The sequence below is a fragment of the Bubalus bubalis genome, chromosome 5 (genome assembly GCF_019923935.1).
Source record: "Bubalus bubalis isolate 160015118507 breed Murrah chromosome 5, NDDB_SH_1, whole genome shotgun sequence".
Classification (NCBI taxonomy): domain Eukaryota; kingdom Metazoa; phylum Chordata; class Mammalia; order Artiodactyla; family Bovidae; genus Bubalus; species Bubalus bubalis.
The window spans coordinates 5041342-5067583 of NC_059161.1; the positions used below are offsets into that span (position 1 = coordinate 5041342).

The following is a 26242-nucleotide window of genomic DNA, read 5'->3' on the forward strand; positions in this document are numbered from 1 at the left end:
TTGAACCCTTATCTCCTGTGTCTCTGAATTGTAGGTAGATTCTTAACCACTGAGTCACCAAGGAATATATACCCTTACTTTGTATATGTCTTTATGTTAAAATGGCATATTCTATGTTTCAAAGGTGATACACATTAAAAATAGAAAAATTCAAGAATGCATGTACGCAAAAAGGAGTTAAACACCATATTTTACCCCATTATCTCTAAATTCAACTATAGTTATTCTAAATATTCTATTATGCTTCTTGCCAATATTTCTCTATAAAAACACATTCAGTGTTTAAAGCATAGTGTGTTTATGTGAATGTGTGTTTATGCTAGATGTCAAATGGTCTTAATCACTTTAATCACTTTTAATGTTATGTTATAATCATTATGTACCCAATCGGATTCTAATTCCTCTTTCTTTGAATTACTGTGTGCTAGATATGCATATTGTAAATGGTTATGTATTTCATCACTTTTTGGTATATTTACCTTTTGGTAGATGAGCAAAAATAAGAAATATCTACTTACATCTTGTTACTATCATATGTATGACATAGTTCGCTCTTTACGTGTTTGGAAATGATATTATTTTGAAGATACCAACAAGGATTCTTTTCCTTTTTCTTCTGAAAGAGTCGCAGAAAACCTCAGAAGTTATGGAGGAATCTTTGAGAAAGTTAGGAAACTGATCTATAGAAGAGGCACTGAAGTGATTGCATTAATTTCTTACTCGGGTATTTTCTCAACAGGACGCATAGCACTTGGTTTGCCAAGTTTAATGAGGTGCTTTACAGATGTGATTCATTAGTCTTCCTGATTATAATTTCATCATCCCCATAACATCTGATTTATGAATCAAAATGAGTTAAACAATACTTGATAAACTGAGAATTGGATTAATAATGAAAAATTCTCAGTACATGTACATACAACTGTATTTAACCAGTGTTTTGTCCACAGTGAGGATACACCACTTTTCCTTCCTGACAAGCTGCTCGAAATGTATGATATGGTGTCACTGGATGATATCCACGTTTACACATAAATTCAATACGATCCTGTGTTTTCGAGTAAAGTTTTTTTGAAGTCCATTTTAACTGTAGGTTATGTTTTTTCATCATTTCTTCTGAAATTTCACAGGCCTCTGAAGATAAAAATATAAACATAAAACATTATATAGTGAACAAATATTTTCCACAGAATTTCAAGCTTTCGAGTAGAATCTTCTCTAGTCCAAAAATTCCTTCTCAAAACCTTTTCCAAACCAACTCATTGAAAATCTATCATGCAGGTTTCATTATTTTAAATGTAAGAATGAGGTACTATATTTAATGTAATAATTAAATGGTATAATCATAGACTTACAATGTCAATTACCTTATGACAGATTTCATTAAGGAACCTCTTGTTGCTATTGTTCCTGACCAGAAGATTTTCAAACTTTATTTCCACACATAGTAATATTTGCTAATCAAGCATGCAACAGAATGATTTGTTAGTCCACGAAAGCTCTATTATAAACAGCTAAGCCTCATGCCCAGTACCAAGATTTCCCCCAGGATCCACGAGAAGACTGGGGCGTTTGCCCAAGCACTTTGACAGCTCAGCGCACTCTCCATTCTCACCCACACTGTTTCTGTTTCCCTGAAGCTCACAGTAGGCCTGGCACTGACACTCACAATTGACCGCAGAGGATATACAGGTGTGAGGAGTGAGGTAATGTCTCCATTATCTATTGTTGGAGGAGGCCCACATTTTCCTTGAGAGTCTAAAATCTGTGTTGTTTGATTTATTGAAAAACCACCACCCCCCACAGTTTAAAATAAAGGAAAAAAAATGTAGCCTACTATGTAATATCGAGACTTGTGACTTCTGATGACAGAAATGATTTATTGAAGAAAATCCAATCACTTAACAGGAGAGGCACATTTTTAAGGTTTACTTTTATCCCACTTGAAATCACACATAATACATTCACAAATATGTCTTCTGTGCAGGGTTCTGGTATTAAAATACATTTTCTTAGTGAATGTATGCTAGGCAGATGGATACTGAAGAGAAATAAAACATTTCTTTTGTCCTTATGTACAACATACTGCAGTGTCTTGAATCTCTAGTAATTTTTATTGATTTTCAAATTGTTACAAAAGAAACATTAGCTCCATCAACTTCTTAAATAAAATCCAAACAATTACAGATTTGAATAGTGGACTTCCTTTCTGGGACAAGTTGAGATGCTTATTACACCTGTGAAGTATTCCTTCTGCTAATTAAAAATCCTGACATATTATAAAAACCAACACAGGAGATTTTAAAAGATGTAGAGAAGATGTCAATCTGATTAGAGACCTTGAGATTCAAGAAATTACACTGCAGACAGTGGCTTGGGTTTTAATTTGCTTTCTGCATATCTTGGTCAAGCCACTGAGACGACAACCACTGAGATGACACTGAGATGATAACAAGTTCAAGCAAAAAGAAAAAAAAAGGTCTCAAGAAATACTTGATCTTTTTCATCAGAGGCCCAGAAAGTGGTATGTGTATGCCTGCTAAGTTACTTGTCATATCCAACTCTGTGCAACCCTATGGATTGTAGCCCACCAGGCTCCTCTGTCCATGGGGTTCTCCAGGCAAGAATACTGGTTGCCATGCAACCCAGGGGATCTTCCTCCAGGGATCAATCCTATATCTCCTGCAGCTCCTACACTGTAGGCGGATTCTTTACTGCTGAGACATTGGGGAAGCCCAGAAACGGAGCAGGCTAGCGAGACAAAGAATTTTTATAATACTGACTTACTCTAGAAATACACCATAACGGAAACCTAAGACTAACTCTTTCCCTGCCTTGATCAGCAGGGGCCAAGCGAGAAGCCCAGACTTCCACTCACACGGTTGGGAAGCAAGATAGCTCTGCCCTTTCTCCTTGAGTCAGTGGAGGCCAGGTGGGAACCCTGGACTTGCACCCTGCATGGCAGTAATGGAGGCCTGATAAATGAAAGATTCCAATAAAATCTAGGGTCTCAAAAATCATAATACCCCAAAAGTCTAGGATACAGATCATTCATAATACCAAGGACCTGGAAAGCCTCAAAAGAAAAAACAAGTCCACAGAAGACAACACTGAGATGACACAGATATTGAAATAACTGGTAAATGCTTTTTCTTAATGGAATTGAATTTATAGAACTAAAAAAAAAAGACTAATATAATTTTAAAAACACATTGGATAGGCTCAGTAATACACTGCAGATGACAGAGGGATAAATAAGCTTAACTACAGATTAACTTTGAATATAGACTGAAAAAAAATGGACAGAGCTTCAGGCAACCATAGGAAGATAGTAAAAGATTGGAGACCCTGAAGGTAAAAAGAAAGAGTATTGAGATGAAAAAATAACTACGATGACTGCATATTTCCCAAATAGGGCACAAAGCACAAGTCTACATATTAAAGTTCAGTTCAGTTCAGTCACTCAGTCATGTCCGACTCTCTGACACCCCATGAATTGCAACACGCCAGGCCTCCCTGTCCATCACCAACTCCCGGAGTTCACCCAAACTCATGTCCATCAAGTCAGTGATGCCATCCAGCCATCTCATCCTCTGTCGTCCCCTTCTCCTCCTGCCCCCAAACCCTTCCAGCATCAGAGTCTTTTCCAGTGAGTCAACTCTTCGCATGAGGTGGCCAAAGTATTGGAGTTTCAGCTTTAGCATCATTCCTGCCAAAGAACATGCAGGACTGATCTCCTTTACAATGGACTGGGTGGATCTCCTTGCAGTCCAAGGGACTCTCAAGAGTCTTCTCCAACACCACATATTAAAACATCTGAAGAATTCCAAACAGTATAAACCCATAGAAATTAATGTCAAGATACATCATAACTAAATTGCTGGAAACCAAAGGAAAAAATCTCAAAAGCAGCTAGATAGATATTATGCAATACTTATTCAGAAAAAGGATCCAAACATCAGTAGAGTTCTCATCCATAACAACAGAACCAGGAAAAAGTGACATCATTTTTCCAATCCTGGAAGAAAAGAATCGTCAACCCCAAATTCTATATCCAGTGATACCATCCTATAGGATTGAAGGGAGAAAGAAAGACATTCCCAGACAAAGGGACACAGAATTTGTCGCCAGCAGACCTACGTAAAGAATTGCTAAGGGAATTCTTAAGATAGAAAGGAAAATAGAAAAGGGATTGAGACTTTAGGAAGGAAGGAAAAATAATAGAATTGATTTTTAAAATTCAGGGGTAAATATAATAAGACTGTCTTTTCCCTAATGATTTTATTAGATCATGGTCATGCAAATTATGTCATTTGATATAGTGCTCAGTATATGTTGAGGGAATATTTAAGGAATTTATGTTAAAAATGTGGGGAGGGTAAATAAATCTAAATGGAAATAAGGTTTCCACATTTCACCTGAGGTGATGAAATGTCAGCAACAGTAGGGAGTGATAAACTACCTATGTGACCTTAATACCTAGAGCAACTCTTAACAAAGCCCTGCAGAGAAAGCACGTACTTGAAAGCAGTGCAGATGTGCCACAGTTAAATTACTCTATAGTGTTCAAAACACCACAGTGAAGAAAAGGAAATGGAGATGAGAAACAGAAAACACACACAAAACAAATAATAAAATGGCAGACACTGTCCCTGAGAGTAGTTACTTTAAATGTAAATGGTCTAGATACTTCAGTTTAAAGACAGAGTGGCTGGTGGGAATGCAAACTAGTACAGCCACTATGGAGAACAGTGTGGAGATTCCTTAAAAAACTGGAAATAGAACTGCCTTATGATCCACCAATCCCACTGCTGGGCATACACACCGAGGAAACCAGAAGGGAAAGAGACACGTGTACCCCAATGTTCATCGCAGCACTGTTTACAATAGCCAGGACATGGAAGCAACCTAGATGCCCATCAGCAGATGAATGGATAAGAAAGCTGTGGTACATATACACAATGGAGTATTACTCAGCCATTAAAAAGAATACATTTGAATCAGTTCTAATGAGGTGGATGAAACTGGAGCCTATTATACAGAGTGAAGTAAGCCAGAAAGAAAAACACCAATACAGTATACTAACGCATATATATGGAATTTAGAAAGATGGTAACAATAACCCTGTGTACGAGACAGCAAAAGAGACACTGATGTATAGATCAGTCTTATGGACTCTGTGAGAGAGGAAGAGGGTGGGAAGATTTGGGAGAATGGCATTGAAACATGTATAATATCATGTATGAAATGAGTCACTAGTCCAGGTTCGATGCACGATACTGGATGCTTGGGGCTGGTGCACAGGGACGACCCAGGGGGAGGGTGTGGGGAGGGGGGATGGAGGGGGGTTCAGGATGGGGGGCACAGGTGTACCTGTGGCAGATTCATTTTGATGTTTGGCAGAGCTAATACAATATTGTAAAGTTTAAAAATAAAATAAAATTAAAAAAAAAAAAGAGTGACAGGTGAACACAAAAACGGTATGCTGAGCTGTATGCTGTTTAAACATGAAAACTTATTCAAGTAGAATTTGCCAAAAATTAACACCAGGCAAAAATTAACTTGATAAACTAGAAGACTCTTGAGAGTCCCTTGGACAGCAAGGAGATTAAAACAGTCAATCTTAAAGAAAATCAACCCTGAATATTCATTGGAAGGACTGATGCTGAAGCTAAAGCTTCCATACTTTGGCCACCTTATGTGAAGAGCCAACTCATTGGAAAAGACTGTAATGCTGGGGAAGATTGAGGACAGGAAGAGAAGGGAGGCGATAGAAGATAAGATGGTTGGATGACATCACCGACTCAACAGAGATGAGTTTGAGCAAACTCTGGGAGATAGTGAAGGACAGGGAATCCTGGTGTGCTGTAGTCCGTGGGGTCGCAAAGAGTTGGATATGACTTAGGGACATGACTTACAACAATTTCTTGTTTAGATTTCCTTTCTGAACTCTAAACACTGAAGCGTCCTAAGACCAAGTTTCAGACATTTTTTTTTTATGTGTACACTAATTCCCTGAATGAGTTCAACTCATTCATACCTTTAAATATCACCCATATGTGAAGAAGCCCAAAAGACGCCACATTCTGTTATCAGACCCCAGTTAGCTATTGCATGTCTCAGAGTGAAATTCCTTGGGCTGTCAAATGTACTTATGATATATTTAACACATTTATTCTTCAAGAAATAACTATCTTAATATTTAAGACTGGAAATGTTCCATGATTCCAACCATTCAAATCTGGTCAACTATTTCATAAAATATGTATGTGAGATTATTTATTCATTCCACAAAAGAACTGGATGTTAAGCACCATCATTTTCTTTTAATCAAAAAATTATTCCCTAAGAACTTCTTCAATATCTATTTATATCAACATATTTTATTCCTAATCAGATCAGATCAGATCAGATCAGATGCTCAGTCGTGTCTGACTCTTTGCAACCCCATGAATTGCAGCACGTCAGGCCTCCCTGTCCATCACTAACTCCCAGAGTTCACCCAGACTCATGTCCATCGAGTCAGTGACACCATCCAACCATCTCATCCTCTGTCGTCCCCTTCTCCTCTTGCCCCCAATCCCTCCCAGCATCAGAGATTTTTCCAATGAGTCAACTCTTCGCATGAGGTGGCCAAAGTACTGCAGTTTCAGCTTTAGCATCATTCCTTCCAAAGAAATCCCAGGGCTGATCTCCTTCAGAATGGACTGGTTGGATCTCCTTGCAGTTCAAGGGACTGTCAAGAGTCTTCTCCAACACCACAGTTCAAAAGCATCAATTCTTCGGTGCTCAGCCTTCTTCACAGTCCAACTCTCACATCCATACATGACCACTGGAAAAACCATAGCCTTGACTAGATGAACCTTTGTTGGCAAAGTAATGTCTCTGCTTTTGAATATGCTATCTAGGTTGGTCATAACTTTCCTTCCAAGGAGTAAGCGTCTTTTAATTTCATGGCTGCAGTCACCATCTGCAGTGATTTTGGAGCCCCCCAAAATAAAGTCTGACACTGTTTCCACTGTTTTTCCATCTATTTCCCATGAAGTGATGGGACCGGATGCCATGATCTTCGTTTTCTGAATGTTGAACTTTCAGCCAACTTTTTGACTCTCCACTTTCACCTTCATCAAGAGGCTTTTTAGTTCCTTTTCACTTTCTGCCATAAGGGTGGTGTCATCTGCATATCTGAGGTTATTGATATTTCTCCCGGCAATCTTGATTCCAGCTTGTGTTTCTTCCAGTCCAGGGTTTCTCATGATGTACTCTGCATAGAAGTTAAATAAACAGGGTGACAATATACAGCCTTGACGTACTCCTTTTCCTATTTGGAACCAGTCTGTTGTTCCATGTCCAGTTCTGACTGCTGCTTCCTGACCTGCATACAGATTTCTCAAGAGGCAGATCAGGTGGTCTGGTATTCCCATCTCTTTCAGGTTTTCCACAGTTTATTGTGATCCACACAGTCAAAGGCTTTGGCATAGTCAATAAAGCAGAAATAGATGCTTTTCTGGAACTCTCTTGCTTTTTCCATGATCCAGTGGATGTTGGCAATTTGATCTCTGGTTCCTCTGCCTTTTCTAAAACCAGCCTGAACATCAGGAAGTTCACGGTTCACATATTGCTGAAGCCTGGCTTGGAGAATTTTGAGCATTACTTTACTAGCGTGTGAGATGAGTGCAATTGTGCGGTAGTTTGAGCATTCTTTGGCATTGCCTTTCTTTGGGATTGGAATTGACCTTTTCCAGTCCTGTGGCCACTGCTGAGTTTTCCAAATTTGCTGGTATATTGAGTGCAGCACTTTCACAGCATCATCTTTCAGGATTTGGAATAGCTCAGCTGGAATTCCATCACCTCCACTAGCTTTGTTCGTAGTGATGCTTTCTAAGGCCCACTTGACTTCACATTCCAGGATGTCTGGCTCTAGGTCAGTGATCACACCATCCTGATTATCTGGGTCATGAAGATCTTTTTTGTACAGTTCTTCTGTGTATTCTTGCCATCTCTTCTTAATATCTTCTGCTTCTGTTAGGTCCATACCATTTCTATCCTTTATCGAGCCCATCTTTGCATGAAATGTTCCTTTGGTATCTCTGATTTTCTTTAAGAGATCTCTAGTCTTTCCCATTCTGTTGTTTTCCTCTATTTCTTTGCACTGATCACTGAAGAAGGCTTTCTTATCTCTTCTTGCTAGTCTTTGGAACTCTGCATTCAGATGCCTATATCTTTTCTTTGCTCCTTTGCTTTTCACTTCTCTTCTTTTCACAGATATCTGTAAGGCCTTCCCAGACAGCCATTTTGCTTTTTTGCATTTCTTTTCCACGGGGATGGTCTTGATCCCTGTCTCCTGTACAATGTCACGAACCTCCATCCATAGCTTATCAGGCACTCTATCTATCAGATCTAGTCCCTTAAATCTATTTCTCACTTCCACTGTATTATCATAAGGGATTTGATTTAGGTCATACCTGAATGGTCTAGTGGTTTTCCCTACTTTCTTCAATTTAAGTCTGAATTTGGCCATAAGGAGTTCATGGTCTGAGCCACAGTCAGCTCCTGGTCTTGTTTTTGCTGGCTGTATAGAACTCTTAAATCAAGGAGTGGGTAGACAAGATACTCTACCTTTGCACTGAGGTGGTTTTGTCCAAGTTCCATTTAAACATGTCACATCTACGTCCCCCAAAATGTCGTAAGTTCCAATGCATTTATAACGTACTCTCTCACCAGTTTGATACCTAGGCTTCTCACTTTGTATAACTGCATTTTCCACTCTGGGTGGATTCACACAGGAAACATCTGAAAAAAAGAAAAAAAGTATTTCTAATATAATGATCCTTATGAACAATAAGCCAATGAGTGAATGTCAAATATATTCCATGGTTACTTAAATTCAATAGGTAATCTGTCATGAAAGACTGCTAAATTCAATAAGTTTACATATAAGATTAAGGAAAAGGAGATAAAGCAATATTTTTCAGTGCAAATTAAGCTTTTTTTTACCTTAAATCTCTGCCCCAGCCTTCACTAGCAGGTTAATACATGATTTCAGGCCAGTGAAAATGAGAGCTTTTCTGGACAACTCTTTCTGAGTTTAGTAAAATCAGTGTTATATAAATTCACAATGAATTTATAAACCATAAGAAAGTCATAATAATAAGATCATATGGATTTGATTTAAATCATCAGGATTTGGTTTATAGTCATTCTGTTTATTAACTGTAACTTAAGACACCTAGAAAAATAAACACAGTAGATACTTCTTTAGAAACTTGATCAAGAATTAGCACACTTGAAGAATACCATTGTTGAAGGAAGAAGATGATTAATTAAAAGATTCAAACGTATCTGGGAAACAAAACTATTCTTTGATGATATTTTTTGGAAATGCTTAAGGATACCACAGTGAGTGATGGGTCATCCCTCAGTGAGATTCAGGGGATGTAAGGTACAAGAGGCTGTAGCCTTGACTCCTAAACTGAAATGTGCAAAGAATCCCTTGGGATTCCTTAAAACAGTGTCAGAGTTGCAGCCCCAGAGGTTTTCATTCAACAGGTCTGAATGAGCCTGTGAATGTGCTTGCATATCTAACAGTTTTCCAGAATATGCTGAGATTGCTGTGCCAGGGATGTGCTTTTAGAATTATTGTGCTACAACGCTAAACACTGAGAACACAATCCCATCTCTTTTTATGTTGAGACATAAACTTTTTTGACCTGTATGCGGGTCAAGGAGTAACAGTTAGAACTTGACATGGAACAATTGTCTGGTTCAAAATTGGGAAGGGTGTATGACAAGGCTGTATATCGTCACCCTGCTTGTTTAACTTCTATGCAGAGTACATCATGTGAAATGCTAGGCTGGCTGAATCATGAGCTGGAATCAAGATTTCTTGGAATAATATCAACAACCTCAGATATGCAGATGGTACCACTCTAATGGCTGAGAGTAAAGAGGAACTAAAGAGTCTCGAGAGTGAAAGAGAAGAGAGAAAAAGCTGGCTTGAAAGTCAATGTTCAAAAAACTAAGATCGTGGCATCCAGTCCCATCACTTAATGGCAAATAGAAGGGGAAAAAGTAGAAGCAGTGACTGATTTTATTTTCTTGGGCTCCAAAATCAATGTGGATGGTGAGTGCAGCCATGAAATTAACAGATGCTTGCTCCTTTAGAGGAAAGCTGTATCAAACGTAGACAGCGTATTAAAAAGTAGAGACATCAGTTTGCCTACAGAGGGCAGTATAGTCAAAGCTGTTTTTTTCCATTCATCATGTATGGATGGGTGAGTTAGATCATAAAGAAGGCTAAGTGCTGAAGAATTGATGGGTTCAAGCTGTGGTGCTGTTGAGAGTCCCTTGGACTGCAAGGAGATCAAACCAGTCAACTGTAAAGGAAATCAACCCTGAATATTCATTGGAAGGGCTGATGCTGAAGCTGAACCTCTAATACTTTGGCCACCTGATGTGAAGAGCCAACTCACTGGAAAAGACCCTGATGCTGGGAAAGACTGAAGGCGGGAGAAGGGGGTGACAGAGGATGAGATGGACTCAATGGACGTAAGTCTGAGCAAACTCTGGGAGATAGTGAAGGACCGGGAAGCCTGGTGTGCTGTAGTCCATGGGGTCGCAAAGAGTCAGGCACGACTTATCGACTGAATGACAATAAGAACAATGAATAATCTATGGCCATTTAATGATGGTGAATATTATATTACTTAAGATACTTTAACAATAAAATTTAAAAATTTTACCAAAGTACCTCTGCACACTGGCCTTCCTATCCATTTGCTCTTAACACACTGTATAGTGTTGGATCCATCCAGCTGATAATACGGTCGACATTTAAAAGCCACTTGTTCTCCTGATCTATATGATTTCTTCTTCTTGCCTGTGAGTACAGCATCATCAAAGCTGGGCAAGTTAAAACAATCTGTGCCTGAAGAAAAAGAAATATATATTAGTTTAGTCCATCTTTAAAAATACATAGTGACCAATGATTATATTCCAGAAAAATAGATAGGTACATATCAAACCAATGAATATTGTACAAATTTCTCTTATAACTTAAAACATATGTCAGACATCTTGACCTAGTCACATTGAGTGTCTCTATATTCATCAGAAGTACAACATGGGAATGGTGATATTCAAACAGATAGGGATGCGTGTGATGCTTGAGAGCATACTTCTCACACTTAAATTCTTTTTCCCCATTGAAGGCCACCTACATTATAAACGTGTTTTTGTTTCTTGTATCAAAATCTGTTACCTTGAATTACATCACGTGTCTTAGAAAATTATGTATTATAAAGAAATGATTGATAAATTAACAGTACATTGAGTAGTGATAAGACTGATGAGCAGAGGTCAACTGTGATACAGTCGTGTGGAACAAAGACCAGAAATCTGAGAATGTTTATCAGAGGATGTACAAACTGCACCCAAGTTGATGTGAAAATGAGATAATTTAGCTTCTGTTTTCAAACTTCTGTTATTACTAGGATTGTTAATTCCCTACTAGAATTCAGAACTTTCACAAGATGCCTTGTAAAGTTCTAGAATTACTGCTTAGTTTCATATTTGTACCATCTATGCTCTTAATTAAAGATATTTATCAGCATTAGAATAAAACGAAATGCACTATACTTCTGCATTTTGGTGTACGGGACCATTTTCCTCCTAAACATCTTATAGACGCAAATCCATAAATCCTAAATCCTTCGTCACAGGTGTATGTGACTTTTTCTCCATATTGGTAACTGTCTTTCTTGTGACGTACAGCACCATTCTGAATTGAAGGTGGAAGTCCACAGGGAAGTCCTAGGAATAGATGAAAGAAAGATTTTATGTTTCACTAACTCTGAAATTTAACTTATGTACTGCTTGTCATATTTGATAGTTTAATTGAAAGTAATAAATGATTTTACAGAAGCTTACATGATATCACACAGAAGTGCACACATGTGTCCTAAAATCACCATTCTGTTGTGTGTCCAGCTGTCCACATAAGCAAGAACTTGAAACCAAAAGTACCAATATATGAAGGAGACTATCTGTGCTGTCTAACCAATCATGGGTAATTAAAGAAAAGCACACTGAGATTCCATCATCTTAGAAGAAGTGCTATATATTGTAAGTTATTAGAAGGGACATTGTAGGAAGGACAGAGGACATTTTTTGGAAAAAAACTTAGTGGCAATGCCAACACTGCGACTTCTATGAATAGTCAAATTATGATACATTTACTGATACAAATAGGAAGGTTTAATTTTGATATACATCCAGCGCCAACACAAAAAAAATTGCCAAAATTAAAAGTGATTCTATATGGAACCAGTGAAATTAAGAAAAAGAATGATTTGAATATGCAAAAATTAATTAAATGCATTAATATATAAATTACATATAAGTGCCATAATATATACAAAGTTTGATATACTGAATAAAGGAGTCTGTCTCATGACTTTGTTGCCCATTCATTAGTATAAAAAAGTGGAATTAACACACATTGAAGATAACACAGTTGAAGGAAGAAGAGGACCAAAAGATCCAAACAGAAGATCTGACAAAATAACAGAAAAATAAATGTATAATTTACAAAACTACTCTTGAATGATGTTTTGGGCAAATGCTTAAGGACACCGCAGTGAGTGATGTGTATAATTCCTCAGTGAGATTGAGGGGATGTAAGGTACCAGAGGCTGTAGCCATGGCTCCTGGACTGAAATGTGCACAGAATCCCTTGGGAATGTTTAGGACGGTGTCAGGATTGCAGCCCAGAGTTTTTCATTGAACAGTTTTTTACGTTTTCAATGTTTTCATTGCTCTCTGAAAACAATTTTTAAATGAACTGGCATTTAAATATACTGGCATTACGCTGAAAATTAAGAATATATTCTACATTTTGTGAAAAGAGATATGCCTGTTACCTAGATCTAATTTTGTTCAAACATTAGCATGACAGCATTGTTAATGACTTTGAAATATAGTCAACTAAACATATTTAAAATATAGGAGTTGATGAGGTTTGAATCTGCAAAATCATTTCCTTACGCAAGATTATGAAAATAACCATTGTTCCCCAAAGTTTCTTCATATTACAAATAAGAATCTCCCAAACATGTTCGAGTCATACTCTAGCTTTTCTGTGACATATTTTCTATTCACATTTTCATGAGCATATCCACATGACCTCACAAGCAATATTCAGTGGCCTTTCGCACTGTGGCACTCAGAATACAGAAAACAATTCATTTTATTTCCCCCTTAGGTGGACATGTTAATTTTTTCATTAAGGTATTATTTATAGGTATCTCACCTTGCAGGTTATTTCTATCAGGAGATTCAATCAAAAATATATGCATGTGAGAGTAGATAAAATTATATTTAGGAGGAAGGCTGAGTGTTTGAATCAATCTCAACTTACCCTGTCCTTAAGCAGTGGAAGCCCACAAGGTGAGAAGGACATTGATTAGTAACAGCATGTTAGGTTTTCTTGATGGTACAGTCACACAAATATTCCAGATGCACCATTTGGGGTTTAAAATCTGCCTCATTTGCAGTTCCCAAATGTGACTCCGAAATTAAGTGTATTACAGCGAAGCTGGTTAATGCGTCATTTAGTAAATATCAAAGTTCAATGTCTTACACTATCCCTAAATGTTTTCTGTTGGTAGTTTCATGGTAAGTTACTTTATTCATCACCTGACAAGTATGTCCATAGCTTTATGTGTGACCAGGTATGAACTGGCTCCAGAAGTATTATAAAATACTGATTTTCAATAAAACATCTCAAGATAGTAGGTGAAGTTCTTTCTGCCTGTTGAATAATCTATATTTTCATGGGCTATCAGATCAGATCAGATCAGTCGCTCAGTCGTGTGTGACTCTTTGCGACCCCATGAATTGCAGCATGCCAGGCCTCTCTGTCCATCATCAACTCCCGGAGTTCACTCAGACTCACGTCCATCGAGTCAGTGATGCCATCCAGCCATTTCATCCTCTGTCGTCCTCTTCTCCTCCTGCCCCCAATCCCTCCCAGCATCAGAGTCTTTTCCAATGAGTCAACTCTTCACGTGAGGTGGCCAAAGTACTGGAGTTTCAGCTTTAGCATCATTCCTTCCAAAGAAATCCCAGGGCTGATCTCCTTCAGAATGGACTGGTTGGATCTCCTTGCAGTCGAAGGGACTCTCAAGAGTCTTCTCCAACACCACAGTTCAAAAGCATCAATTCTTCGGTGCTCAGCCTTCTTCACAGTCCAACTCTCACATCCATACATGACCACTGGAAAAACCATGCCTTGACTAGACAAAACTTTGTTGGCAAAGTAATGTCTCTGCTTTTGAATATGCTATCTAGGTTGGTCATAACTTTCCTTCCAAGGAGTAAGCGTCTTTTAATTTCATGGCTGCAGTCACCATCTGCAGTGATTTTGGAGCCCAGAAAAATCAAGTCTGACACTATTTCTACTGTTTCCCCATCTATTTCCCATGAAGTGATGGGACCAGATGCCATGATCTTCGTTTTCTGAATGTTGAGCTTTAAGCCAACTTTTTAACTCTCCTCTTTCACTTTCATCAAGAGGCTTTTTAGTTCCTCTTCACTTTCTGCCATAAGGGTGGTATCATCTGCATATCTGAGGTTATTGATATTTCTCCCAGCAATCTTGATTCCAGCTTGTGTTTCTTCCAGTCCAGCATTTCTCATGATGTACTCTGCATATAAGTTAAATAAGCGGGGTGACAATATACAGCCTTGACATACTCCTTTTCCTTTTTGGAACCAGTCTGTTGTTCCATGTCCAGTTCTAACTGTTGCTTCCTGACCTGCATACAAATTTCTCAAGAGGCAGGTCAGGTGGTCTGGTATTCCCATCTCTTTCAGAATTTCCCACAGTTTATTGTGATCCACACAGTCAAAGGCTTTGGCATAGTCAATAAAGCAGAAATAGATGCTTTTCTGGAACTCTCTTGCTTTTTCCATGATCCAGCGGATGTTGGCAATTTGATCTCTGGTTCCTCTGCCTTTTCTAAAACCAGCCTGAACATCAGGAAGTTCACGGTTCACATATTGCTGAAGCCTGGCTTGGAGAATTTTGAATATTACTTTACTAGCGTGTGAGATGAGTGCAACTGTGCAGTAGTTTGAGCATTCTTTGGCATTGCCTTTCTTTGGGATTGGAATTGACCTTTTCCAGTCCTGTGGCCACTGCTGAGTTTTCCAAATTTGCTGGCATATTGAGTGCAGCACTTTCACAGCATCATCTTTCAGGATTTGGAATAGCTCAGCTGGAATTCCATCACCTCCACTAGCTTTGTTCGTAGTGATGCTTTCTAAGGCCCACTTGACTTCACATTCTATCATGGGCTATGGAAACTAATAAATTTTTAAAAATTACAGTAGATTTTAATATGTACTACACAGGTTACAGGGTGTTAAATGTGATAATGTTAAAGAATCCACCTGGCAGTGCAGGAGACGTGGGTTTGATCCCTGGATTGGGAAGATCCTTTGAAAAAAGGCATGGCAACCCACTCCAGTATTCCTGCCTCAAGAATTCCATGGACTGAGAAGCCTGGCAGTCTACAGTCCATGGAGTCGCAAAGAGTCGGACACAACTGAAGTGACCAATGACGCACAGTGTAATGATTTGACTTACATATAATGATATATTTACAACAGTAAGTTTAGTGAATATCCATCATTTCATTATTTGATATCAGTTACTGTATAATTATTATGTTCTTCTGTTTGTGTTATAGTCCTTGATTTTTGTGTTCCTTATAGTCTCATGTTTGTTTTGCGTTTAAAGCATGCAGTTTGCATTTAAAGCAGCAGTCACTTCCTCTAGTCTTTACAGACTTGCCTTGGGGAGAGAAGTTCACTCTGTCACTGATAGGATTTTGAGGCTTTTCCAGACCTCTTTTAAGGATACACCTGGCCACATATCTCAGTTCCTCTTGGGAGAGAATTCTGAAGCTCGTATGCTTCTCTCCACCCAGCAAAGCCAGTCTCTGTGCTGACAGCTTCCTGGCTGCTTCCCTGGGCCAATGCTGAATACTCAGTTTGTGTGCTTTCTCACAGTCCCACGGGGTCAGACTGGCTTCTGGACGCCTCACAGATCAAAGGCTTGGGACACCACTGTGAGGACCTACACAGGGAGCTGGCCCTGGGGCAGGGGGATGTGGATGTATTGAGGTGCCCATGGATGAGCAGGACCCACAAGCAAGGTGTCTGCAGTGCCTAGAGGGTGGGCTTCCTGGTAGTGTCTCCAACATGGTCAGTGGGATCCGTGTCCCTCAATGAGTTCTAGCTCTGGATGCTGAACAGCCAGCCTCTCCCCACCCCTCAGCCATGCAGGTGACCCCCGTGTCCTGTGTCCCGGATGAGGGGAGAGAGAAGTGCGCCTTTTCATCAGTGTTGGAGGCTGAGGAAGCCACGCTTGGTCAGATGCTCTTATTCCCCCACAGGTAAAATCCTGAGCTGAGTGGTGTCTCTTGGCACTAAGCTGTGCCACTTTAGGGGAGGGTGAAACACGAAAGGTGAGGCTGTTCCTCTAAGCCTCTGTGACGTGCCAGGTCTTGAGTATTTGCTGTAATCGCTCTGCTAGACTCCTTGCCTCCCACAAAGATACTCTCACTCATGTGTGACTGTCAAAGGCTGTGTTTGTATCAGGATAGAGAGTAAAACTCCTATTCTGCCAGCTTTCTAACTTCACCTTGTTATTACAGGTTTCTTCTTTGTGGTTCTTTTCATTTTCTTGACTAATGTCCATCAATAGGCACATTTATTTGGTTATACACTTATCTAGGAATCTGTACACTCACACACACTTGTTAAAGAATAAAATTAAATAGGTCCTTTGACAAAAAAAGAGGCTGATCTACACATTTTTCAGTGGATAATACAGCTGAGTCTTAGAAACTTGTGAAGATGCTGGGGTTTGAGCCCAGTTTACTCACCGACGCGGACACATATTGGAGGAGGGTACCAGCCCTTCTCTGTGCAAGTCATCGTGTTCTGATTATTGTGAAGACTATAGCCATCATGGCAGCGGACTCTTACAGTTTTACCTTGTAAATAGTTTTCTTGGGAGTTTGTGTAATATCCATTTTCCAAATAATTGAAAGTGCATTGTCCTAAGGATCATAAAAACAATAGAATAGAAAAATAACATATGTTTGGTAAAAGCGCAGTAAAAACTAACTTTATAGTATTTCCCTGACAGTGCATTAGTATTCTAAAATAACATATAATTTAATAAAAATGAAAGTTACTACCACATTTATTAAAAAGGAAAAGAAATAAATGAATACTCCGTGTCATTTATCTTTAGTTTTTATAATTAAAATACGTATAAATGATGCAGATATTCTTGTAAGGTCTCTATAATTCTCCTGTGATTTCCATGAAGAGCTCCTCAGGAAAGGAAGACCTATTTGGATCTTTTTACTCATAGAACTTGTCCCTCAGCCTTCCTGTTGTATACAAGACCTAATTGTACTCACTTACTAGTGAGTACTAGTGTCTCTTCACACTTTGAAAGATTTATACACATAAAATTTAAGAGGTTTACTTACTGAGGCAGGGCACTTCTGGAGACCATCCTTTCAGGGTGCAAGTCATGTAATCCCAGGAACTTTGTGAAGGAGTCACAAAATACCGGTTGCAGCGATAGGAAAACTGTTGACCTACACTCGCTGGAAAGTATCCTTTAAATGCATAATATAACCTTCCATGTTTTATTACTGGAACATCACAAGGTTTCACTTGAAATGAAAAAAAAGTATAAATAATATTTTATCTTAATAATCAAAATGGTTTCATCTATTAATTATATTCTCTTACTAGCACAATTACACTCATTGCACTAGGGATTCTAGGACAAAAAAATGTATAAAAACTTCAGATGACTAACATATGCAAGGAGATCCATGCTAATGTAGCTGCTATTCCAGGGTCTGGTTTCTCCTTGCCTGCCTCTGGGAGGCCCAGCATTTCCAGTTTCCTGGGATTACAGAGAATGAAAGAGCAGTTACGAATGGCTGTGCCAGCACTCCTCACAAGTCATTTCCGAGCTGCATGTGGAGTGAGCAGCTCCAAGTTTCTTCATGGAAGAGTCACACCACACATCTGGACCCTCATCTTCCTTAGCTGCTGCCCGAGGAATTGGCTTCTAACTAACCCGGCCCTGAGAGCTGATGAAGCCCAGAGTTTGCTTGGTGCCTGGGGACTACAGAGAGCTGAATCATGGTTTCGAAGAGCACAAGGTTTGAAGGAGCGTGCATGCATTTGCACAGCTCCTGTCCCCAGCTCAGTCCAGAGTGAATGAAATGATAACCTCCAGTTCCCAGGTTTACCAACTATTCTGGCTTCTAGCTCACCTCTCTCAGGACACTAATGGGAGTTGGCATACTCTAGACCCCTGAAAGATGCTAAAAACAAAGACGGTGGTTTGGATGAGCATAGAGGTTAGAGAGGCACCCAGAATCTCTGGCTAGGCTGGTTGATGAAAGGGTTCTATGTATGAGACAGGTCTGTGAAGAGTAGGAAAAGTGGACATTTACTATAATGTACAGATATCAACACAGAAAGTCCAGAAAAATGATAAAACAAGAAATATATTCACATCAGAATAATAAGACATCCATTGTTTTTGCTTCTAACCCAACAACAGAAATTAGACATCCATCCACAGAGAAACCTGCCCTGGATGGAGGTGTCTGACTCAACCCCCTATGCCAAGGGACCCAGAAGGAGTCTCGCCCATACATGCATGAGGTAAAGGCAGAGAGACCTCTGTCCCGACTGTGGTGTCTACAGTGGCTCCTGAACCAGCTTGCAGCCTCTCAGCCACAGTCCAAGAGCCCCTGTAAACACCAGCTTAGGAAATCAACATGGAGCTGAGTCCTTATGCGGAAGTCCAGTTTTTCACAGAAACTCTGTCTGCCTCACTCACGCACCTTCCCACCTTATAGCCAGCTCCCTGTGGGTACAACTGACATCGGAGGCAAGAGCAAGCTTTGACAGGTCACCAGTCAGTGTGCACAGAAATCTGGCTCAAATCTGTGGGACAGGAGGAGACCACAAGTTTAAGGTGTAGTGCTACTTTTGGGGAGACAAAAGACAGGCTGTCAGCACCCTTTCTTGTGCGTTGCAGGATATAGACAAGGCGCAGAAATTCTGGGAAAAGAGGGAGAATAAGTGTCAGAAGGTGCCCCATAGAAGATCTGAGACAGTTTGAGAGTCTCCAGAAAGGTTGACTATGCTTTATTGACTATGCCAAAGCCTTTGACTGTGTGGATCACAACAAACTGTGGAAAATTCTTAAAGAGGTGGGAATACCAGACCACCTGACCTGCCTCTTGAGAAACCTGTATGCAGGTCAATAAGCAACAGTTAGAACTGGACATGGAACAACAGACTGGTTCCAAATTGGGAAAGGAGTACATCAAGGCTGTATATTGTCACCCTGCTTATTTAACTTATATGCAGAGTACATCATGAGAAATGCTGGGCTGGATGATGCACAAGCTGGAATCAAGTTTGCCAGGAGAAATATCAATAACCTCAGATACTCAGATGACACCATCCTTATGGCAGAAAGTGAAGAAGAACTAAAGAGCCTATTGAAAGTGAAAGAGGAGAGTGAAAATTTTGGCTTAGAGCTCAACATTCAGAAAACTAAGATCATGGTATCTGGTTCCATCACTTCATGGCAAATAGATGGGGAGACAATGGTAACAGTGATAGACTTTATTTTAGGGGGCTCCAAAATCACAGCAGATGGTGACTGCAGCCATGAAATTAAAAGACACTTGTTCCTTGGAAGAAAAGTTATGACCAACCTAGACAGCATATTCGGTGAAGGCAATGGCAACCCACTCCAGTACTCTTGCCTGGCAAATCCCATGGATGGAGGAGCCTGGTAGGCTGCAGTCCATGGGATTGCTAGGAGTTGAACACGACTGAGTGACTTCACTTTCACTTTTCACTTTCATGCATTGGAGAAGAAAATGGTAACCCACTCCAGTGTTCTTGCCTAGAGAATCCCAGGGACGGGGGACCCTGGTGGGCTGCCATCTCTGGGGTCGCACAGAGTTGGACATGACTGAAGCGACTTAGCAGCAGCAGACAGCATATTAAAAAGCAGAGACGTTACTTTGCCAACAAAGCTCCGTCTAGTCAAGGCTTTTCCAGTAGTCATGTATGGATGTGAGAGTTGGACTATAAAGAAAGCTGAACACCGAAGAATTGATGCTTTTGAACTGTGGTGTTGGAGAAGACTCTTGAGAGTCCCTTGGACTGCAAGGAGATCCAACCAGTCCATCCTAAAGGAGATCAGTCCTGGGGGTTCATTGGAAGGACTGATGTTGAAGCTGAAACTCCAATACTTTGGCCACCTCATGCGAAGAGCTGACTCATTTGAAAAGACCCTGATGCTGGGAAAGATTGAGGGCAGGAGGAGAAGGGGATGACAGAGGATGAGATGGTTGGATGGCGTCACCAACTCAATGGACATGAGTTGGAGTAAACTCTGGGAGATGGTGTTGGATAGGGAGGCCTGGCGTGCTGCAGCTCGCAAAGAGTCAGACACGACTGAGCAACTGAACTGAACTGAAGCGACTTAGCATGCATGCATGCACATTTCCACTCAAGGATTGGAGACCTGTGATTTACCCAATAAAGATTTAAAAACAGCTATTTTTAAAAACTCCATGTGCTACAAGAAAATACAGTAAGACAGTCAAACAAAAGCAGGAAAACAATAAATGAACAAAATGAGCAGTTTAATAAAAATAAACAAATCATATAAAAACTCCAGAAATTGTGGTACTGAAGGATTCAAGGATGAAATGAAAATGCTTTAGAGAGCATCAACCACAGAATGAAACAAGCAGAAGAAAGAATCTGTGACATAGGGGACATATTGAAGTTATCCAGTTAGAGGAGAATAAAAAGAAAATAAAACAACAGCAACAAAAATAAAAATAAAAAACAAAAAAAGAATGAAAAAAGTCTATATGATCTATGGAGCAGCATCAACAGAACTAACTTGTGAACTGTTGAATTTTCAGAAGGAGAAAAGGGGAGATGAGTGTGAAAGCTAACTTAAAGAATAACTGAGAACTTCCAAAATCAGGGGTGTGATTTGGATATCAAAGTTCATGAAGTTTATATGTGACTAAACAAAATCAAACATCCTCTTCCAACAACACAAAAGAAGACTCTACACATGGACATCACCAGATGGTCAACACCGAAATCAGATTGATTATATTATTTGCAGCCAAAGATGGAGAAGCTCTATACAGTCAGCAAAAACAAGACCGGGAGCTGACTGTGGCTCAGATCATGAACTCCTTATTACCAAATTCAGACTTAAATTGAAGAAAATAGGGAAAACCACTAGACCATTCAGGTATGACCTAAATCAAATCCCTTATGATTATACAGTGGAAGTGAGAAATAGACTTAAGGGACTAGATCTGATAGACAGACTGCCTGATGAACTATGGAATGAGGTTCGTGACATTGTACAGGAGACAGGGATCAAGACCATCCCCATGGAAAAGAAATGCAAAAAAGCAAAATGGCTGTCTGGGGAGGCCTTACAAATAGCTGTGAAAAGAAGAGAAGAAAAAAGCAAAGGAGAAAAGGAAAGATATAAACATCTGAATGCAGAGTTCCAAAGACTAGCAAGAAGAGATAAGAAAGCCTTCTTCAGTGATCAATGCAAAGAAATAGAGGAAAACAACAGAATGGGAAAGACTAGAGATCTCTTCAAGAAAATCAGAGATACCAAAGGAACATTTCATGCAAAGATGAGCTCGATAAAGGACAGAAATGGTATGGACCTAACAGAAGCAGAAGATATTAAGAAGAGATGGCAAGAATACACAGAAAAACTATACAAAAAAGATCTTCACGAGCCAGATAATCATGATGGTGTGATCACTGACCTAGAGCTAGACATCCTGGAATGTGAAGTCAAGTGGGCCTTAGAAAGCATCACTACGAACAAAGCTAGTGGAGGTGATGGAATTCCAGCTGAGCTATTCCAAATCCTGAAAGATGATGCTGTGAAAGTGCTGCACTCAATATGTCAACAAATTTGGAAAACTCAGCAGTGGCCACAGGACTGGAAAAGGTCAGTTTTCATTCCAATCCCAAAGAAAGACGATGCCAAAGAATGCGCAAACTACCACACAATTGCACTCATCTCACACGCTAGTAATGCTCAAAATTCTCCAAGCCAGGCTTCAGCAATATGTGAACTGTGAACTTCCTGATGTTTAAGCTGGTTTTAGAAAAGGCAGAGGAACCAGAGATCAAATTGCCAACATCCGCTGGATCATGGAAAAAGCAAGAGAGTTCCAGAAAAGCATCTATTTCTGCTTTATTGACTATGCCAAAGCCTTTGACTGTGTGGATCACAATAAACTGTGGGAAATTCTGAAAGAGATGGGAATACCAGACCACCTGACCTGCCTCTTGAGAAATTTGTATGCAGGTCAGGAAGCAACAGTTAGAACTGGACATGCAACAACAGACTGGTTCCAAATAGGAAAAGGAGTACGTCAAGGCTGTATATTGTCACCCTGTTTATTTAACTTCTATGCAGAGTACATCATGAGAAATGCTGGACTGGAAGAAGCACAAGCTGGAATCAAGATTGCCGGGAGAAATATCAATAACCTCAGATACTCAGATGATACCACCCTTATGGCAGAAAGTGAAGAGGAACTAAAAACCCTCTTGATGAAAGTGAAAGTGGAGAGTGAAAAAGTTGGCTTAAAGCTCAACATTCAGAAAACGAAGATCATGGCATCCGGTCCCATCACTTCATAGGAAATAGATGGGGAAACAGTGGAAACAGTGTCAGACTTTATTTTTTTGGGCTCTAAAAATCACTGCAGATGGTGACTGCAGCCATGAAATTAAAAGTCTCTTACTTCTTAGAAGGAAAGTTATGACCAACCTAGATAGCATATTCAAAAGCAGAGACATTACTTTGCCAACAAAGGTTCATCTAGTCAAGGCTATGGTTTTTCCTGTGGTCATGTATGGATGTGAGAGTTGGACTGTGAAGAAAGCTGAGTGCCAAAGAATTGATGCTTTTGAACTGTGGTGTTGGAGAAGACTCTGGAGAGTCCCTTGGACTGCAAGGAGATCCAACCAGTCCATTCTGAAGATCAGCCCTGGGATTTCTTTGGAAGGAATGATGCTAAAGCTGAAACTCCAGTACTTTGGCCACCTCATGCGAAGAGTTGACTCATTGGAAAAGACTCTGATGCTGGGAGGAATTGGGGGCAGGAGGAGAAGGGGACGACAGAGGATGAGATGGCTGGATGGCATCACTGAATTGATGGACGTGAGTCTGAGTGAACTCTGGGAGTTGGTGATGGACAGGGAGGCCTGGCATGCTGCGACTCATGGGGTCGCAAAGAGTCGGACACGACTGAGTGACTGAACTGAACTGAACTGAAACAAAATCAACATTAAGACACAGCTACAACACATACTATAATGAAGCTTCAAAAATTAAAGAAAAACAGAGAAGACTTAAGGGCTTGAAGTCTTAAAGGCTTAAAATCTTAAAGCATGAAGAAAAAAAAAAACAAAAACATCAAACAAAACATAAAAGCTTGAAACTTACAAAGGAACATTCATATGTGTCTAAGCATATTTCAAAGCAGAATCCTAAGTAGCCAGGAGAAAGTGGGATAATATATTCCAAGTGCTGAAAGAGAAAACTGCCAAGAATACTGTCATTCAGAAATGAATTGAAGATAAAGACTTCTCCAGATCAACAAATGCTGAGGGAACTGAATACCTGTAGACTTGCCTTACTAGAAACCCTGAAAAGAGTTATTCAAGGTGAAATTGAAGCATGTCAATTAATATCATGAAAATACACAGTACACTGGTAAATGTAAGTGTACGGTTGCATGCAGGATACTCTAATGCTGTAACATGTTGTAATGTTGGATTTTTTCCCCTTCCCCTTCACTTCCCATGTTGGGAATAAACTACTAATTTAATCTCATTCCTTTTGGTTAACATTCTAGTGTATGTTTCCAACACTGGTGGAGATATTCTTTACTCTTGGATTTTTCAGTTTTCAGCATATGTCATTAACAAGTGTGATTTCATGATGAGAATGGGTCATGAACAATGGATGATGAATCTATTTCTGTAATTTTGAGTTTCAATTAAGAAAAAGATATGACTTTCTATTTCTGTTGGACGAGGAAGTAGTTCTTATAAGAAGTCTACAATTGTGAAGTACTTATCTATTATGAAAAATAACTATTTACAAATATTCAGAACATTTATCTCTAAGGCCACTTTTAGAAAGAGATCCCTTGCTAATGAGAAGACTGGTTTTCAACTGGGATATCAGGCAAGGATTTGTCAAAGTTCCAAATTTCTCTCATTCTTGTATACTCCTTCTCCTCTGCTATCTCTCTTACTTAGAAATATGCCTTTAATATTTTCTCTAATTGATTAATAGACCATCTCCCATATACCTGAGAACCAGGGATAAACTGAGTAACACATCTGTCTTCCCTTTCAGCAAGCACTCTGGTAATGGAGCCATTCTTATAGGTGACCTGGGACCTAAGGTGCTTTTAATTGTTACCCTTAGGACTGGACAGGAAGCTCTGTTGTGTTGTAAACATTGTTTATGAGGAAAATTGACAAATTGATTTAAATAATATGCAAAACCCAACATGCAACATATTATGAAATCAATAATGCACAGTAATGTGTATTATAGTCACACCTAGTGTTGGAGAAGGCAATGGCACCCCACTCCAGTACTTTTGCCTGGCAAATCCCATGGACAGAGGAGCCTGGTGGGCTGCAGTCCCTGGGGCCGCTAGGAGTTGGACACGACTGAGCGACTTCGCTTTCACTTTTCACTTTCATGCATTGGAGAAGGAAATGGCAACCCACTCCAGTGTTCTTGCCTGGAGAATCCCAGGGACGGGGGAGCCTGCTGCCGTCTCCGGGGTCGCACAGAGTCGGACACGACTGAAGCGACTTAGCAGTAGCAGTGTTTAATGAAGAATCATAAAACTCATTAGAAGACATATTTACAAGAAAGAAAGGACTGGATTATTTAAAAAAAAAACAGAAGAAAAGCATCATAATGAAGAACTTATAAATTTCAAGATAGAAGTGATTAATTTTTTTAAAAAATTTCACAATTTCCAATGCTCTCTGAAAACAATTTTAAAGTTTTGGCATTGCAGCAGAAATAAAGAATATACTCTGGATTTTGTTAAAAGAGATGCCTGTTACCTGTAGCTAATTTTGTTAAAATATTAATTTGGCAGTGATGTTAATGACTTTTAGTAGCTTTACTAAGATATAATTGAAATACAGTCAACTGAACATACTTAAAATTTAGTATTTGAAGTGTGAATCTGCAAAATCAACAACACATGTAAGATTATGAAGATATACATTGTTCTCTAAATTTCTTGTATTACAAAGAAGAATCCCCTAAACATTTTGGAGTCATACTTTAGCTTTTCTGTGACATATTTTCTGTTCACATTTTCATGAGCATATTCACATGACCTCACAAATCAATATTCAGTGGCTCTGCATACTGTGGTACTCAGAGGATGTAGAAGATAATTTATCTTATTTCCCCCTCAGGTGAATATGTGATCATTATTTCATTAAGGTATTCTTTATGGTTATCACATCCTGAAGACTATTTCTGCCAGTTGATTCAATCAAAAATACACACATGAAAGTAGAAACGAAGTAGGAGGAAGGGTGAGTGTTCATACCTGTTTCAACTTACCTTGCCCACGAGCACAGGAGAACCACAAGGTGAGAACAATATTGATTAGCAAAAACATGTTAGATTTTCTGATGATACATTCACACAAATACTCCAGTGGCACTCTTTGAGGTTTAAAATCTACTTCATTTGCAGTTAGCAAACATGACTTCGAATTTAAGTGCCTTACAATGAAGCTAGTTAATTAGTGCCATTTAATAAATATCAAAGTTCAATGTTTTACAATATCCATCAATGATTTCTGTTGGTGGTTTCACAATAAGCTATTGTGTTCAACACCTGTTATGTCCGTGTACAACTTTATGTGGGACTAGGTGTGGACTGGCTTCAAAGTAACATAAAATAATAATTTTTATTAAAACATTTCTAGAGAATAGGTGAAGTTTTTCCCAGCCTTTGAATTATCTGTATTTTCACATGCCTAGG

General features: G+C 39.3%; 1 protein-coding gene across 1 annotated transcript; it reads right to left on the minus strand.

Annotated features, from left to right (window-relative positions):
- Window positions 1-826: 826 nt before the first annotated feature.
- On the minus strand, window positions 827-25874 carry LOC102398942 (complement factor H-like). Its single transcript, XM_044942561.2, is given in 9 exon segments — window positions 827-1134; window positions 1577-1663; window positions 1666-1758; window positions 8620-8793; window positions 10751-10927; window positions 11638-11811; window positions 16953-17129; window positions 17571-17759; window positions 25817-25874. Coding segments are annotated over 9 exon segments (1335 nt in total). The 3' UTR covers window positions 827-928.
- Between the last annotated feature and the right edge of the window lie 368 nt (window positions 25875-26242).